The sequence below is a fragment of the Molothrus aeneus genome, chromosome Z (genome assembly GCF_037042795.1).
Source record: "Molothrus aeneus isolate 106 chromosome Z, BPBGC_Maene_1.0, whole genome shotgun sequence".
NCBI classification, from domain to species: domain Eukaryota; kingdom Metazoa; phylum Chordata; class Aves; order Passeriformes; family Icteridae; genus Molothrus; species Molothrus aeneus.
The window spans coordinates 12939595-12955820 of NC_089680.1; the positions used below are offsets into that span (position 1 = coordinate 12939595).

General features: G+C 40.5%; 1 protein-coding gene across 1 annotated transcript in view; it reads right to left on the reverse strand.

The window, feature by feature from the left end:
- The window catches only part of PLCXD3 (phosphatidylinositol specific phospholipase C X domain containing 3), a 74585-nt gene that overhangs the window by 22482 nt on the left and 35877 nt on the right, over positions 1-16226 (reverse strand). Inside the window, exon 2 of the mRNA XM_066569661.1 lies at positions 5303-6011. Within this exon, the coding sequence (XP_066425758.1) occupies positions 5303-6011 (709 nt within the window). The remainder of the gene's footprint in view (positions 1-5302; positions 6012-16226) is intronic.

Consider the following 16226-nt stretch of genomic DNA (forward strand, 5'->3'; position numbering starts at 1 on the left):
CAGCAGTGGAGTTGAGAGAATTAACATTCCCTTTTTTGTGATGAAAAGTACTTGCTGCTGTCTGTATGTGCAGGGCCACACTGTGCCCAGAGTGCAATGACAGGAAAACATAAAGTATATTTACAAGTAGTCACATAGCACACACAGTAACTGTAAGCAGGTGTTTTGATGCCCAACATTATAAAATTCACAAGCACACCAAGCAGAGGAAAAAACTGTGAGACACCGATACCTGCCTCAAGAAAACATCAGAACAACTACCCCAAACACACACCCAGAAGCCAAGCCACTGATTGCAGATGTCACTGTGGTGATCACCACGCCAATCTTCTTCCTCCACCAAATCCCACAGGCTACTACTGGGTATGTAGACAAATACTTTAGCAAAGCCATTAAAAACCTATGCTCCTGTATTTTGTGACAGTTTAATACTGTTCCAAGTTCAGGACCAGAGCCATCAGACACAACTACACAGCTCTTCCTGTGGGAATGCTATACTGAAATTCTCATGCAGACAGATGGTCCGTGATGAAATGCCACTATACATACACAGCCCATTGGGGGTTTCATTGTGCAGGCCTGTAGATGTTGTGGATAGATTCTTCCAAAGAAATCTCCCTGTGCTGTTCTGTGTGCAAAACACAGTGACTGCCTGTTGTGTAGAAAGACTGGAAGAGTAATTAAGCATAGTTTGAGGAAGAACAGGAATACTAAGGATTTGTCTGGTTCTTTTGAATAGCTTGCTAATATACCAGAATGCCATTGTGTGCCTTCTGTGGTCAGGAAATAATAACAAAAAAAAAAAAAAAAGAAAAAAAGGAAAAGACAGCTGCGTCCCAAGGCAAACATGTGTGGTCAGGCGTGCTTGTACCACACACATTAGTGAGGGACTGAGACTCCCCTCACCTCTCAGCAGCTAAAGAGCTGACACATTAGCTTCAAGTCCTATAATTGGAACCAGCTCACTGGAGCCTGCTGCTCTCCTGCAAAACTATACAGAGAGAGACATCAAGGTTACAATCAGGAAGGACGCAGAAAATTAGGAAAAAATAGTTGCCATTTCTGTTGTTTTTCATATAAAATAGTTTAAGAATGACATCAGTCAATATGGAATGCAGATTAAAATATGATCAATTCCCACTCTTCCTGTCACACAGAAACTCAAAAATTCAGCTGACGGAGGTGTGGCACCATCAGTAACTGACTCAAAAAATCCTACTTCTTGCAACTTCAGGAATCATTTTCCACAAAATATCCACCTAATCATCTAATATCCATACCCTAGCTAAATCTGACTCTCCTTAGTTCATGACTGTACCCAGAGATGGATTTTCTCCTGACAGTTACTGTGGCCTACTTACCACCTCTTCTGTCAATAGTGTGAATTGGATGCTTTGCCTCCATTTCAAAAGGCTTTATTCTCATGTGCAGGACATTTTTTTTTTTTTAATTTGGTTTGGTTGCTAAGGAGGAAGCTTTAGCAGGGTAGGCAAGGATTTAGTCATATGTGAGCCACAGGGAACATTATCCTTAGAGATTAATTTGGAAATCAAGTGACAATTGGCAGGGTATGTGTTTACTTTCTATTTTTTGAAAGCTTTACAAGAACCACAGGATTTCTGCATCCTCTGAAGGAGATCTATTCTTCTGCGACATTAATAAACGACAGAGACAACAAAGAGAGTATCACACTTGTCTCAAGTGTCATAGATAAAATTAGCAATTTCACTGCAAATCAGAAAGCAAACTAGATTATTAGGAACAGCTCTACACTAATCAAAAGGGTGTCTCACAACCACCTTTCAGATATACTGAAGGCAGCTGCCTCACTGTGAAGTTAATTCAATGAGCAGAGCAAATGTAATTCATTTGGCATATATTGTTTGCTAATCAAAGAGCATTTCTTGGCATCTAAACTGCATGTGTGACAGAATGTTAAGCCTGGAAACACATTGATAGTCCTCAAAGTTTTTAATCAAATCCAAGAAACATAGTGTGCACACATGCAAGCAATTCTCCTCATTCAAGTAGCGAAGGTGAAATCTGTATTACCAAGTGCTGTTACACTGAACTGTGGTCCTAGGAAGATCTTACAAGAAATAGCTTTGCCCTCACGTACTTGTGCAGGACAGAAAGCTTCAAAACTTTTAATTTCGCCTTCTTTCTAATTACCATACCACAGAATACTACCTGTTATGACAGCAAACCCTGCGAGCAAACATTATCAGTAGAAAACTCCTGATATATCTTCACTGAATTGAGTCTTAGGAGCATGAAAATGTTTTGGTTTTTGGTTTTTTTTTTTTTTTTAATTGAGGTTATTTTGGGCCTCATAGATTGCATACCTGAGCTCTGGGGAACAGGCTAAGGAATAACATCTCTACCCATTCTGAAATATATTGCCTTGGAAGGCTGCTCTATTGCAGGGTGAGTATGGACCTCCACCACCACAGCAATCATGATGAAAAGCCATTAAACCAACCATCTTGGCTAAGAAGAATATTTCACTGTGTTCTTTCCCAAAGAAAGCTGCAAAACAGCAGAATGGAGTCCGGATGGGATTGCTGTATGGAGTCTGCTCACAGATTCCCTATCCAATGGATGCTGTGACTGAGGGAAACCATGCTCTCCCGCTAAGGCAGCCACTGCTCTTCAAATCATAAACAATTTCATTATTAAAAAACAACTTCAGAGATCACAACCTGGCATGTTTCATTGCATCTGAGACGATCTACACTTTGACCTATTTTCAAAAGGAAATCAATATGTAAAAGGCCACTGTGCGGGTAAGAGAAACAAAACAAAAGAAATTACTATATGTTTTATTCAAAATGCAAAAGGAACATTTCTTAAATGTAATACTTAATTTAGGAAAAAAACCCAAACCAAACCAGACAACAAACCCCACACCAGAATTATTTGAAAAATTCAACCTTATTCATTTGAATTCAGAACTTTTAAAATTCAATGAGAGGGAAGAACCCCATCCAAGTATGGTTACAAAACTGCTTCCAAAAGCAAGATAACTACATTCTTAATGTAAGGCTCTTCACCAGCATTTCTTAAAAAGGAGAAAACAGTATAATGTATAAGCCTATGCAGTAACTGGCAACAAAAGCACATATGTTATTTACCTGGACACAAAGATGGGATTTGGTCTGGCTATTTATTTTGAAAAGAACAAAATAATATTTTTACTGAGTGATGGTTCACAGTGACAAACACAGCACAGCTGGAACATATGTCTTGTTACCTTTGGTGTGGATTACATATTTTTAAGCTACTGAAACATTAAGGCAGGGTAGACTGAAGACAACTGTGCAAATTCTGCTGTGGAAATTGTACTTCATCCTTTAATTGCTTGCCTATTTATTTTTAACAGAATCTTCATAAAATGAGGAGCAGTTCTGAATGTATTTGATGTTTACTTTTAGAGCAGTTAACTCAAAATACAGGCTCAGTTTCTATCAACATTATCATAAATTTCAAACCTGTTTCTTCCTACAGTCTATTTTTCTATTAAAATGACATTAAAAATGAGATGCCATACTTGGAAGACTAAATATTGGCTTTGGAGATTATTTTGAAGGTCTATTTCTCTCATAAGGACTAAAAGAATTATACAAAAAAAAGGAAACACCTTTTCATGTAGAAAAGTGACTACACATTTGGGGATCATGTGAAAAATCTCAGTTAAAATCTGGCAAAACAACACTTCCAGGTTTTTCAGCCCAATTACTTACTGGCTTTTGAAGGTAGTTACAATTTCAAGATTTGCTGTTGGGAAAGGCACACAAAGAGTTCAACGGCTCTGGATATTCAAAACTCCATCAAACATTTTCAGCATCTATTTCAAGTCTTTGCTTTACAAACAGCTTCTAAAAAGCACATTATAAGCCAAAGATGAAGAAAATGAGGTTTCATGGCTATTTTATTGATAAACAAGCTTCCTGATTGTCCTACTTCATGTTCTAAAGAACACTCAGGAAGATGTTTACCAGAGGAAAAAGCTCCCTACACATGGTGTTATGAGTAAAATCCATCAACAAAGCAGTGTTTTAGTACAGAGAACTGCTCTTCAGACTCAGGAGAGAGGGAGACTCCCCAGCCTGATGGAGCCCCTAAAGCACAGATGAAGGATATACCAACAGCTGCAACTGCAGTCACACAAGTGCTTCTAAATCACATTCCACTGCCTGTAAAACCTTCCATGTCAGTGTTTTACCACATCAGGTGAGGTTTTTACCTATTTTTTTCCAGTCAAGAACTGCTTTGGAAAGCTGCGGTAAAAACAGCTCAACCTTTCCCAAATATGAGGCATGTTTTCTTTGCAGACACTGCATTTTTCATACAAGGGGATAAGCTCCCAAGAGACCTTCCTGTCATAGGCACATCCCTGAAGAGAGCAAAACATTAGCAGGCCACTGACCCTCATTGTAATTTTTTTTACACTCTGCAACCCTTCTTTATTTTTAAGGAGAAAAAGAAAATAGCTCTTGCATCTTGGCATTAAATTTCAGTTTTCCTACCAAGTTGTCAAGAACATAGTCACATATATATGCCTTTAAGCTCAAAACTGGCTGTGATTTATCAAAGTCAGAATGGTATAAATAATGCATGTCTTGTACAGGTGGCTTTTTTTGTAATATAACAACTAATAGCCTGTCAACAAACTATTCCATATACAGAAGCTATATGATGGTCTGCCATCTCTTTCCTGTGTGGTAAATGAAGAAAGACTTTAAGGAGTCAAATTCTCTCTAATGGTGTCCTGCTGTCTTTGATACAATGTGTGATGGTACAGAGACAGAGAAACCGTGCATCTTTGTGTAATGGCAAATCCTGCAGCATCAGGCTTTACTGATGAGCCAGGACAAATTTTTTTCTAATCCAATATCTGAAGCCTGATGCACAAACAAAAAATTATCTAGATCATACAGATAGATTTGTCTAGATCATATAGATAAGATTTTCCAGTAGACATGATATTCAGTGCTTATGGTAAGAAACCACATTTGGAAAACAAAGCAAATAAGCAAAACCTGCATTCAGAAAAAAGAGAAGGTTAAGCCAATCCTCCAATATCTCATTATGCTTCAGTGGCAGATTTTCTTTCAAGATGCAAAAGCTTGTCCTTCAATGTGTTTCTCTTTAAATATTTTAGCATTATGCCAAGTTCTGACTAGCCCACAGTAGCATGGAAGAAATGCATCTGCTAGAGTGCCTTTAAAAGGAATTGGAAGAAGAGCACTACCAACACACATTCAGCACAGTCAGCACACCTTACCAGCCACAAACTCACCTTTCTGTGATCGTTTCTCTGAGACCACTTGCAACCCCTTTCACCACCGTACTAGCCTTTGGTGTCAGCACTACTTGAGATACGAAAAAGGAGCCTTTCTTTCTTCTTTCAGTGATTGATGCCTGCAGGAACTGAATCAACTTTTCCGTATCTGTTGTGTTTGCCCAGGGAGCTGGCATCATCTGGCCTGGCCACAGAAAGGCCACTTCGACAGCCACTGGACTGTGGTAGAACACTAGCACTTGGTGCTCCTTTTCCCACAGGTACTGGAGGCTGACTTCATGGGCAAATATAGCAGGACACATTTTGTTTCCGTATGTGTCCTTGAGCATCTGGACAAGCTTTTCGTGATGGCATTTCTGCATCCCGTAGAAATGATTGAAGTCCAAGAAGACCACTTCTTTTGGGTGCTCAGTGAGAAATGCGTTGATCTCCTCCAGACCTTCCTTGACTTTGGCACTGAATAAACCATGGGCAAAGTAGAGTTCATTGTCTGGGTCTCTGGGCTTGGTGGAAATTCTGAGATCAAAATACCGTATACCTGCCCCTAGCTGGCTGGTGAAGTTCATGGTCTGTGTAGCCAGCCACTTCCTCATCAGCTTTTTAGCCACAGTCCCAAAAACTGACACAAAATTCTGGACCGTCTCCGGCTGTTCAGGCCCAACTGGAGAGGCTTCATCAATGTAGAAGCTAAAAGAGTCATGAGACCCTAAAATACAAGAGAGAAAAATTATAAAAAATATATTAAAAGCCTTTAGTGGGTTTTTCTCAATGAAAATAATTTTCTGACCTGTACCAACACCCACCAACCAACCCCAACACCCTTTCCCTCAACATCAGTACATTTGTCTGGCAGCATTTGCCCCAACAACACTTTGTAGGAGCTTGAAAGAAAGTCTGTTTCACTGCTTGTCTGGATGCTCAGTCACTCTCTTCCAGCTCTTACTCATGCCTTTAGGCTCAATGAACCCAGTGGTCTCTGAAGATCTCTAAGCAATTCTGGTAGCAAAGCAAAACAAATCCCTTGAGCTAAGGAGGAGAGTTTGGCCCTGCACACTGAATTGTGCACTGTTTAGTCTGTAGAATCAAAGGGAAAAACCAAAACAAACCAATATCCTTCCACACATACCTTTATAGCCAGATAAAATAGGAGTGGGAAAAATGTCAAGGAACATAAATATTTTATGTTCTATCTTAAATCAAGTCTCATCTGGTCATACACAAAGTTACTAAATGGTTTTCCTTCTTAAATTTACTTCTAAAATTCATTACTTTCTTTTGCTAAATAAGTACAAGACGTAGAGCCAAGAATAGCATTGCATTCCACTAATAAAATTCAGAAACTCAGACAAAAGCCAAATGAACAATGCTCAGCATTCAGACATCGACATGAAAGCAGTTATATGGAGTTATAAGCTGACCCTAGGAGATGCTTATCATCTTTGTCAACCATTACCCTGCTGAACACCTGGTGTTTGCACCGGGCAGTTTACACAGAAACACTGTCCAGCTGCGAGCAGAGCCACACTCCTGGTATTCCAGCCATAGATTCTGGTCAGACTCATAGTAGCAAGCAGGTCTGCTGCTCAGCCTGAGACACACTGCTTGCAAAACTCCTTCAAAGTCAGCAGGACTTGTATTCTGGAAATGGACTGTGGTACTAGGTGCTCAGAGATCCAAATCCTACATCAAAATGAGTTCATAGCACTGGTCTTGTCTGTCACCAATGCTTTTGCAAGTGCTTTTCAAAATTGCTTTCCAAAGAACACATGCTGTAGCAAGTAAATATCACATTAATGAAATTCTGCCAGTCAGTCATTTCTGAGAGTGATGCTACTTTACCTGAACTGGAATAAACCCTATAAACCAAAACAGCAGCTATAACATTATCTTCTTTAACAACAAATGGAGTCATGACGAATCATCCTAGACTCTGGCTTGGATTTGGCTTTGTTTAATCTGACAAATGTCTTTAAATTTTGTACACACCTACTTCTCCTGGTTGTCTCTTTGAACTGCATTTTGCTTTAAATATTAAATAACTTTTCCATTTTGATGAAGCTTTCTACTGCTAGGTGTTGAAGTGATAATGTATTTCTTGCAGTACCTGATTAGATCACGCAGTATCTGGTTACACATTGATATCCTTGGGGACTAGATCTGCATACAGAATTCTAATGGTAAAACAAATTATTAGAGCAATGACCTGTGTACCAACAGTATTACAGGGAAAATCAATGAGATGCATTAAATGTTCTGCTCAGTGTAACCTGCGATAATCTAGAAATCAAAGTAAATCCAGTCTTGTTTAAAACAAGGCACAGCTACTGATATTAGGAAGGGATGGATTTTGCAAACCCCCCTTTGTCCATTGAAGCCCATTTTATTTTTGTAGAGTTTTATGCCAGATTAAGTACCTGTGTAAACCTGATCAACTGCTTAGAGCAGTAGGCTCAAAATGGTATTAAGACTAATTAAACCATTTGTCTTTTATCTTCTGATCTGCAGACATGGGCAACCTGAAGTTGCAGAAAACACAGTAGCTAAAGTTGACCCCGGCACTGCCAGTAGGCACATATTGGTTTAAAATGCTTCTTAGAACTACTTTAGTCAAGAAAGGCAGCACAATTTTCACAGCAGAAAACTAAAGTGAACAACCTGTCTACAGGTACCTTTTAGCTACTGGTGATGAAAAACACAGAGAAGTGTGTGTGTGTGTGTGCGTGTGTGTGAACATCAGTTAGAAATACCTGAACACTGCAAGTAGGACAAGTCAGAAAAATATTTTTTCCTCGCTAAAGTCTTTGTGCACATATTTGAGCCTAAAATAGGTATTTCTATGTGGATGGTAATGAGAAAACCGCACAGTGCTAGGTGAATTTTCACGTTTTGTAACCCAAACAAGGAAGCCCTACAGCATAATACAAAAAGGAAATAAGGCTTAACTTGGTTGACACAAAATGAAGCAGAGGTCAGCTGTTCAAAAGTATGTAAACATTCCTCCTGAACAAAAAATACAAATATTTTGTCTTTCCATATGTATAACTACTTGGAACAGGTCAATTAAATATTAATTTTCATCATGCACTCATCTACATTTCCTTTTGCCTTAATCATGCCTTGTTGTCTCAGATAGCTTACTTGTGAAACTCACAGAAATTCAAAATCCTTACACTTAGCAGAGCAAATTAGGGTATGATCTTTTCCACTGTCATGCCCAAAATCACTATATTCCTGGTAATGAGGGAATCCTGTAAAAACATGCTTTTGGCAACCATGTTTCCTTCCAACTCTTTCTTTTGTGCACAGGGACATTCCCCTCCTACATTTTCACTGGAAAGTGTTTTTGCAGGTTCTCTCTATCACCAAACTTCACCCTCCATGAAGAGAGGACACAAGTTACATTTAGGAACACAAATGCAATGATGCCTGCAATCTTTGGAAGGTGGCAGACCTTGCACATCATCTATCTCTGTTATGGCAGGTCTGTACCACAGAGACTTCACAGTCTGAGACCTGGAGAAGCAAAGAGGGCAAATTACTCATCCCAAGTCATGCGGGGAGCAAAAGATGATTTTCCTCTTGTGTGCAAACATATTTTCTCACCAGTTTACTTAGTGTCTAAAATTTTCTTAAAATATTGCACACTGTTTTCCCACTATTTCAACAACCCAACATATCCAAGAAGTCAAGGATGAAGGCTCATGGATCAGCATGATGGGGACAGCAAACGAGGGGTTAACGTGGTGTGCACACACTATAGACTGGCCAGTCAAGAAAAGAAAGTGGATGAAGCCTTTAAACAACTGGAAGAAACTTCATAATTACATGTTTTCATGGAGGAATTTTGAGACATTTGCTGGCAGAGCAGAACAGCAGAGTGAAGGAAATTCGGAGAGCATCAGAGACTTATTTTTTCTGCAGATACTCCTTTTAGTAGTGAAGTTGCACTGCTGGATGTTGTATGAATTAAGGAAGAAATTGATAGGGACATAAAGGCTGATGACAACCTTAGACTGAGTGACTACAAGGAGAAATAAGAATTTGAAATACTCAGGAAAGCAATGAAGGCAAAAAGCAGAGTAAAGATCCTGGATTTCAGAGCAACTGTCTTGGCTTGTTCAGGAAATTGGTAAGTGGTAGCCTGGAAGAACTCAATTACCTTAAATGCCAAGAGACTCAGCAGAAAGGGCTGAACTTGAAAAGCAACTTCTCTAAAGCATATGAATAGAGTATGAAGAAACAAGGAGGTAAGGCAGGAGGCAAGTTTGTCTGAAGGAGTAACTTCTGAGTGGCATCAAACTTAAGAAGCCACTACAGAAGGTTTTAGCAAGGACAGATTGCCAGGGAGGAACAGAGGACAAAGGCACAGAGGGAGTTAGGAAGGGCACAGCTGGGAAGGGAAACCTGCAAGGGATGGGAAAGGCAACAGACAGCTTCTGCTGATATATCAACAAAAAAACGCACAGAGAAAACTGGTCCACTACAGAACAGGGCAGGAGACCTGAAGGATGGGATGCCATCCAGAGGGACCTGGACAAGTTTGAGAAGTAACCCATGAGAATATAATGAGGTTTAACAAGGCCAAGTGCTGGTGCTGCACCTGGGCTGGGACAACCCTGGTACCAGCACAGGCTGGGCATGAACAGCCCAGAGCAGCCCTGCCCAGAAGGGCTTGGGGGTGCTGTGGGTGAGAGGCTGCACATGGCCCAGCCATGGCACTCACAGCCCAGAGAGCCAAACGTGTCCTGGGCTGCACCCAGAGCCCCGTGGGCAGCAGGGCAGGGAGGGGATTCTGCCCCTCTGCTCTGCTCTGCTCTGCTGAGACCCACCTGGAGCACTGCATCCAGAGCTGGGCTCCCAGCACAGGAGGGACAGGGACCTGCTGGAGTGAGTCCAGAGCAGCACCTTTGATCATAAAGATGATGAAAGGGCTTCTCCTCTGAGGACAGGTTGAGAAAGCTGGGGTTGTTAAGCTTGGAAAACAGGAAGCTGCTGAATAGCAGCTTTCCAGTACCTAAAGGGGTCTTATTTAGAAGAGAGAAAGTTTTCAAATGGACAGCCATAGGACTAGGAAGAACAGTTTTAAATTAAAGAGGAGAAATTTAGATTAGATGTCAAGAAGAGAGCAGTGTTACTCAGAGGGCAGTGGGGCACTGCATCAGGTTGCCCAAGGAAGTTGTGGATACCCCATCCCTGGAAGTGTTCAAGGCCGAGTGCTGGATAGCATTTGTAATCTGGTCCAGTGAAACATGTACCTGACCTCAGCAAAGAGGTTGGAACAAATGATCTTTAAGATTCTTTCCAACTCAAACCATTCCATTATTCCATAAGAAATTATCAAGAGACACTTAAAGTGTCTATGCCAGCCATGACTCAAAGAACAGAAGTGGTCTGTTTCAACCACTGAGACACTAAATTTTCATAAACTGGATATTAAAGAATAAATTGTGCAGTATCATTTAGATTGCTAGAAATTCCCTGCTAGTATTTTTACTAGGGAGAACTGTCTACTGTTTTCTTTCCTGGATTCCTGTAATAGGGCAATTGGGAATATTTAACCCACCACCACTCACTATGGACATATTTATGGTTTCCCTGGAGGGCTAACCCCCTCATTTAAAAAACGTAATTGGGCTTCGTGTTGAAAGAAGTCCCTAAGGGAGAGTACATTTTAGTTCAGAATTGTTTCTTCAGTCTCTTGGAGATTTACACAGAGGCATGGCAAATGTCCTGCAGACAAAAGGGACAATCACTGGTTTTGCTGGCTAAGCTTAAATATATCATTCACAAAGCCAACAAGGGTATGTGAACTTTGCCATGCCTTCCCTTGCTTCCCTGTCATCTCTGGCCATCCCTTGGCAAATACAGCCTTGTAAACAGCACCTAGAATTGAACAGCAGTGACCAATATGCTTCCAACAGCAGCTATCACACCCTGATGATCCACAAGTACCAGAAAAAAAAACCACAAACAAATAGAAGCAACAGTTCACAGGTTTTAGCATGTTTTGCTCTTCCTCTTTTTCCATGGATCTCTAGTCTCTATGCTAGGAGTTATCCAACAGCTTTTGGAAGTGGAATTTTTACTAGTGCTTTGAGTGTCATTAAAAGCTTTACCTGTCATTAAAAGCTGTACCTTTCTGTATTTAAGAGACGTCATCCCTTTGTGACTACTGCTGAAATGTCACATGCAGTGCCACATAATTCCTTCAAAGACATCCTTATCAAAGAAAGCTCTATAGTGATTGACAGCAGGTAACATGTTTCTTGGATGGTGTAGAGAATAGCTAGGACAAAGCCCATGACCTCTGGTACACGGGAGTTCCAAATGTTCTTGCAATCTCATTTGGTCTGTTCTCCCTGTCTTTTTTGACCTTAAAAATCAATCAGCCAAGGGAGAAGCCCTATGAATTGTCAGCTAGTTGCACTGCCACTTCAAGGAACAGCAAAACCTAGTCATGAACCCTAGAGTTAATGCACCTCAATACTGTTCTGCCTTATTTTTGAGATGGCTGAGTGCTGTTCTCTTCATCAAAGCCACAGCACATCTCAGGAAGTCAAAAGGTGCTGCCAAGAGCAGTCCAGCTCCCTTTAGCATGCAAACTGCTTGGATGATAATATCAGCTTTGTTTGATAAAAACACTAAACAGGCAAACAAAACCAAAACTGGGAGAAACAGAGACATTATAGATTGCCCAGTGTCCAAGTGTCCACATAGGTAACTGCCTCACTTTCCAGTTGTTCTTCCAGTGTTCATCACCAGCTGTGTCCCTGACCCCAATTGAAGGTCACAGGCTCAGTCACACATTCACACTCAGGAGTCCACAATCTAAAGGCATGGGAAGAAAGGTACACATTACCTCTGATAAAGCAAAAATCCAGATACTGAACGAGTCCCGAGAACAGGAATACTTGCATGACATTAAAAACTGGCATACATGTATATGTATACAGCATATATAAATACATATACTCATCCTCCAAGAAATTGCACTCTTCTTGTACTTGTATCTCATTCTGCCTTGAAAACATTGGTTACAATGTGTGAAACAGTGAGAAAAGGAAATGTTTGCTTCCTTCTTGCTCCATAACTTCCCAGAAATGACAGCTGCCCCTGCCTCCCCCCACATATTCTCTCCACCACCAGGTGAGTTCTGGACCAGCCACTGGAATTGCATATAAAGGTAACTTTGACCCTAGTCCTATGCATGGGAATACATCCCTGGGAGTCTGGACTGTGCTGCTTCATTGAGACTGTCCTGCAGACAATAGGGACAATCAGAGAAACCAGGCAGGAGCACAGGCACCACCATGCAAATTTTAACGTGGTCTGCTTGCAAGGCTGAGCTGAACTACTTTGTATTGTATTTGCAACCTCTGTCTGGTTTTCTAATGCTACTTCTGCCATGCGTGGAACTCAGCATTACCCAGCTAAAGCACCTCAGCTGGAGCCCCTCAGTCCATATCAAATGTCGAAGCACAACTTTAACAGACTCATCAGCTACTTGACCGATCAAAGACACAGCCTAGAACTGCATGTACAAAACATTCAAAACCCAGAACAAAGCATCTGCTTCTTGTTCAGTGTAATACAGAACAGAGAATTTATTTTCAGGGATTCACAGAACAGCTCAGTTTGGAAGATAACTCTGGAGGTCATCTGGTCCAATCCTCCCTTCTCCTGAGTGAAATAAAGAAAAATATGCAGACTTGACAACAGATCATTGACGACTTCTCCAAAACACCTTGCCGAAGCAGCTCCTTAGCCAGGAAGAAAGCAGAACTTGTAGGCCATCACTCCAGAAATGTCATTCCACATCTAATGACCAACTTTCAGACCTGGAATTACTTTTTGTCCTCCTTATAAAAAAAAGAAAATTTTCATGCAACAAGAGAGGATTTTAAACAATTACTTGCTCTTGTTCCTCTTACATGTCCTATCACCTGTGAAATACTCTTGTTCAAAAGTACAAACCAAATTTTGGCTATAATTGCTTCCATGGGGAGACTACTACTGTTGATACTGCCAGTACTCCATGACCATGATGAACTAACCATGATGAACTAATCCTCACTCAGGCCAAGGTTGTTACCATTTGAAGTTGTTAAGAAACAGCTTATGAAATATGGCAGTGCCTGCACTGGGAAGTGTTTCTGGTCACTGGACTGAGCCAAGATCAGTGCCTTGCCTAAGCCCTGCTTCTTTCCTATAAAGAACTCACTTCTAAAAAATAAAACAGGTTGGGAGGTGGGGAGGGATCTGCTTGGTATTAAGGCCCTGGGTAGCTAGTAATTATCACAGTACGACAGACAAGCTTGGCTACAAATCTGATTAGATTACTCATTATTCAATTCATACTAATATGTTTGGTGTATAGAAAAGTACCCACATGCAATTTCTCAAACTTCCCTCCTGCCAACACAAAGACCAGCTCCCATTCCTTTTAGAAATTGTATCAGATAGTCAATTCCACTTTTCAAATTCTCAATACTGTGTTGAAAAGTAGAGAAACAAAAAAAACCCAAGCTGTAATTATATTTCTAGCTCTCCAAACTATGTGAGCACATTCACAATCACAGCCACCACAAGCTTAGTTTTGCTAAAGAAACTGTTCTTTAACAGAAGTTTAGCGTATGCTGCCTTCCTGAGAGTTTTCCCTCTTACTTACTAACTTCTTTACTGTCCTGTAATTGTTTGTGTAGGATGAGATGAAGTAACTTTTTCTGAGACACTGCCAAGAGCAGATAGCCTCCCACTTCTTCCTAGGCAAACTACCTCCTGACAGATTTCCTTGGAGGCTTCATGCAGCCAGCACTCAGAAGGCAGCATGGTGTAGCAGCACATGGACAGCAGGGACTTTCTAAGAGTCCCAGATTATGTATTCTAAAAGCTCACCTTTAATTGAATAACTAGTTAATCAAATGCAGATCTAAACAAGGCAGATATTACACAGGCAAATGTAAGATTAACACAGCTGAGAACCAGAAAAAGGGCAGTGAGGCCAGGACACAGCACAGGGTGGAGAAGGCTCCTTCTCCTGTTTGCCCAGCGCAGCAGAGCCCTTGCCCAGGGCTGCAGGAGCAGCAGAGCAGGAGTGGGGCAGCAGGACAGGAGTGGGGCAAAAATATAACAGTTTTTTAAAATAATCTTTACATTAGAATTGACCAAGCACCTAAAACATATGGTTTAAGATCATCAGAATTTATAACTTCAGCAGCAGACTAGACACATCACCACAGCTTGCATGGGGCAGGTCAAGTGCTGTAGTATGCAGAGTGGCGTGGTCTTCTTGTTTATGTGTTTGCATACATGAAGATTGTATAGAATATTCTAGATCACATAAATTAGCATCACATATAACCTTGTATTTTATGCCCAACTATAATTTGAAGACAAATTAACTACTAAATCACTGGGAAATAAAATTCATCGGGGCAGAGCTGTAGCTACTATCTATTACCCAAACTCCACAAATGAAAATTCTTTTAAGTCTTTGCTTTTCTGTGAACTGTACAAACAAATCTAGTATTACACCTTTTCACTCTGCAAGCTCACTGCTGCGTGTTCAGATGCATCAGAGATCTCTATCAGATCTCACATTTTAGTTAAAGACTAGTCTCAGAAGTACCATTATAGCTATTTTTCATCTTAATTTAGGGACCAGCAGACAAGAATGTGAAGGAAGGAAAGAAAAAGGAAGGAAAAAATAGCAAGAGGTATATCTGATTCTAAGCATAAAATTAATGTGCCAGGAATAGTTTGGGGCGTATTTTGTTCCAGCACCAGCTCAGTCTGTCTGAGTATGTCATCAGCATCCTAGTCATACCTCCTGGGGCCATCAGAAGCACTAGAATTGTGAGCCAATAGCTTTGGGACTAGTGAGAGACTGTGATGATCCCAGGCAGCTTCGCTGAGCCTGCAAAATGGCATCTGCCAACAGTGAGCACCTTCTGACCATAATTCTGGTTCATGATCCAAATGCATTGACAGAAAAGGCTTGAAGGACAGCATGCACCTGAGAAAGCTCCTAAAAGAGAGAGTGCTCATATTTCTTCCTCTCCATGCACACAAAGAGCACAGGTAATTCAATGTTCACACTCTAAAATAGCATCAAATCAGACAACTTCAGCTTCTTGAGCTTTTATTTGATTTACTTTCATGAAAAACATTCTTTAGTACTTTGAAACATGAGAAATTTCCCTTAAAATAATTGCCTCTGATTACACTGATATATCTCTTGCCACCTATTGTATCTTTTTGGCAACACAGAAGGTTTTGGATACTTGATTTTGCCTTTCCCTCACCTCTTGCATATGCCCTCTTCTTTGATTTTTTTTGTCTCTGAAATACACAGTGCAGCCTTTTCCAAACTCACAACTGCAGTGACATATCTACTAGCCTCAGTATAGTTCTTATTTCATTAATCTCTTCTTTCTATTTAAAAATCAGTAACAGTCATTTAAAAAACCCAACAAAATGAAAAAGGTGCAGCATTTTCTACTCAATCTAAGCATCCCTTCTAAACAGTTCTAGTGATCTTGTAGGTGACAGAAACTACTTGCACAGCATATATGGTTTCTGCATATCTTTACCCATAATTTTAAGCCAAGAAAAGGACAAGAGCTCTGTCTGGACAAAATGAAACCACATTGCAAAGCCAGTGGAAAGAATGATCACTTCAATCAGGTTGCCTGTTTATTTTAAGATCCCTACAAGACAAGCACTCTGATCTGAGATGGATCACCACAAGAAATTTAAAAGGTAAGATTTTTCAACTTTACAAATATCAAACTGTGCTGCAAGAACCTCTGCAATGCAGAGAAAAAGGATTCTTCCTGCACTGTAATGAGTGCACTGGCAATCAGTTTACCAGAACTCTAGAATGGGACAGCCTAAAAACAATAGGGATAAAGTTTTCTTT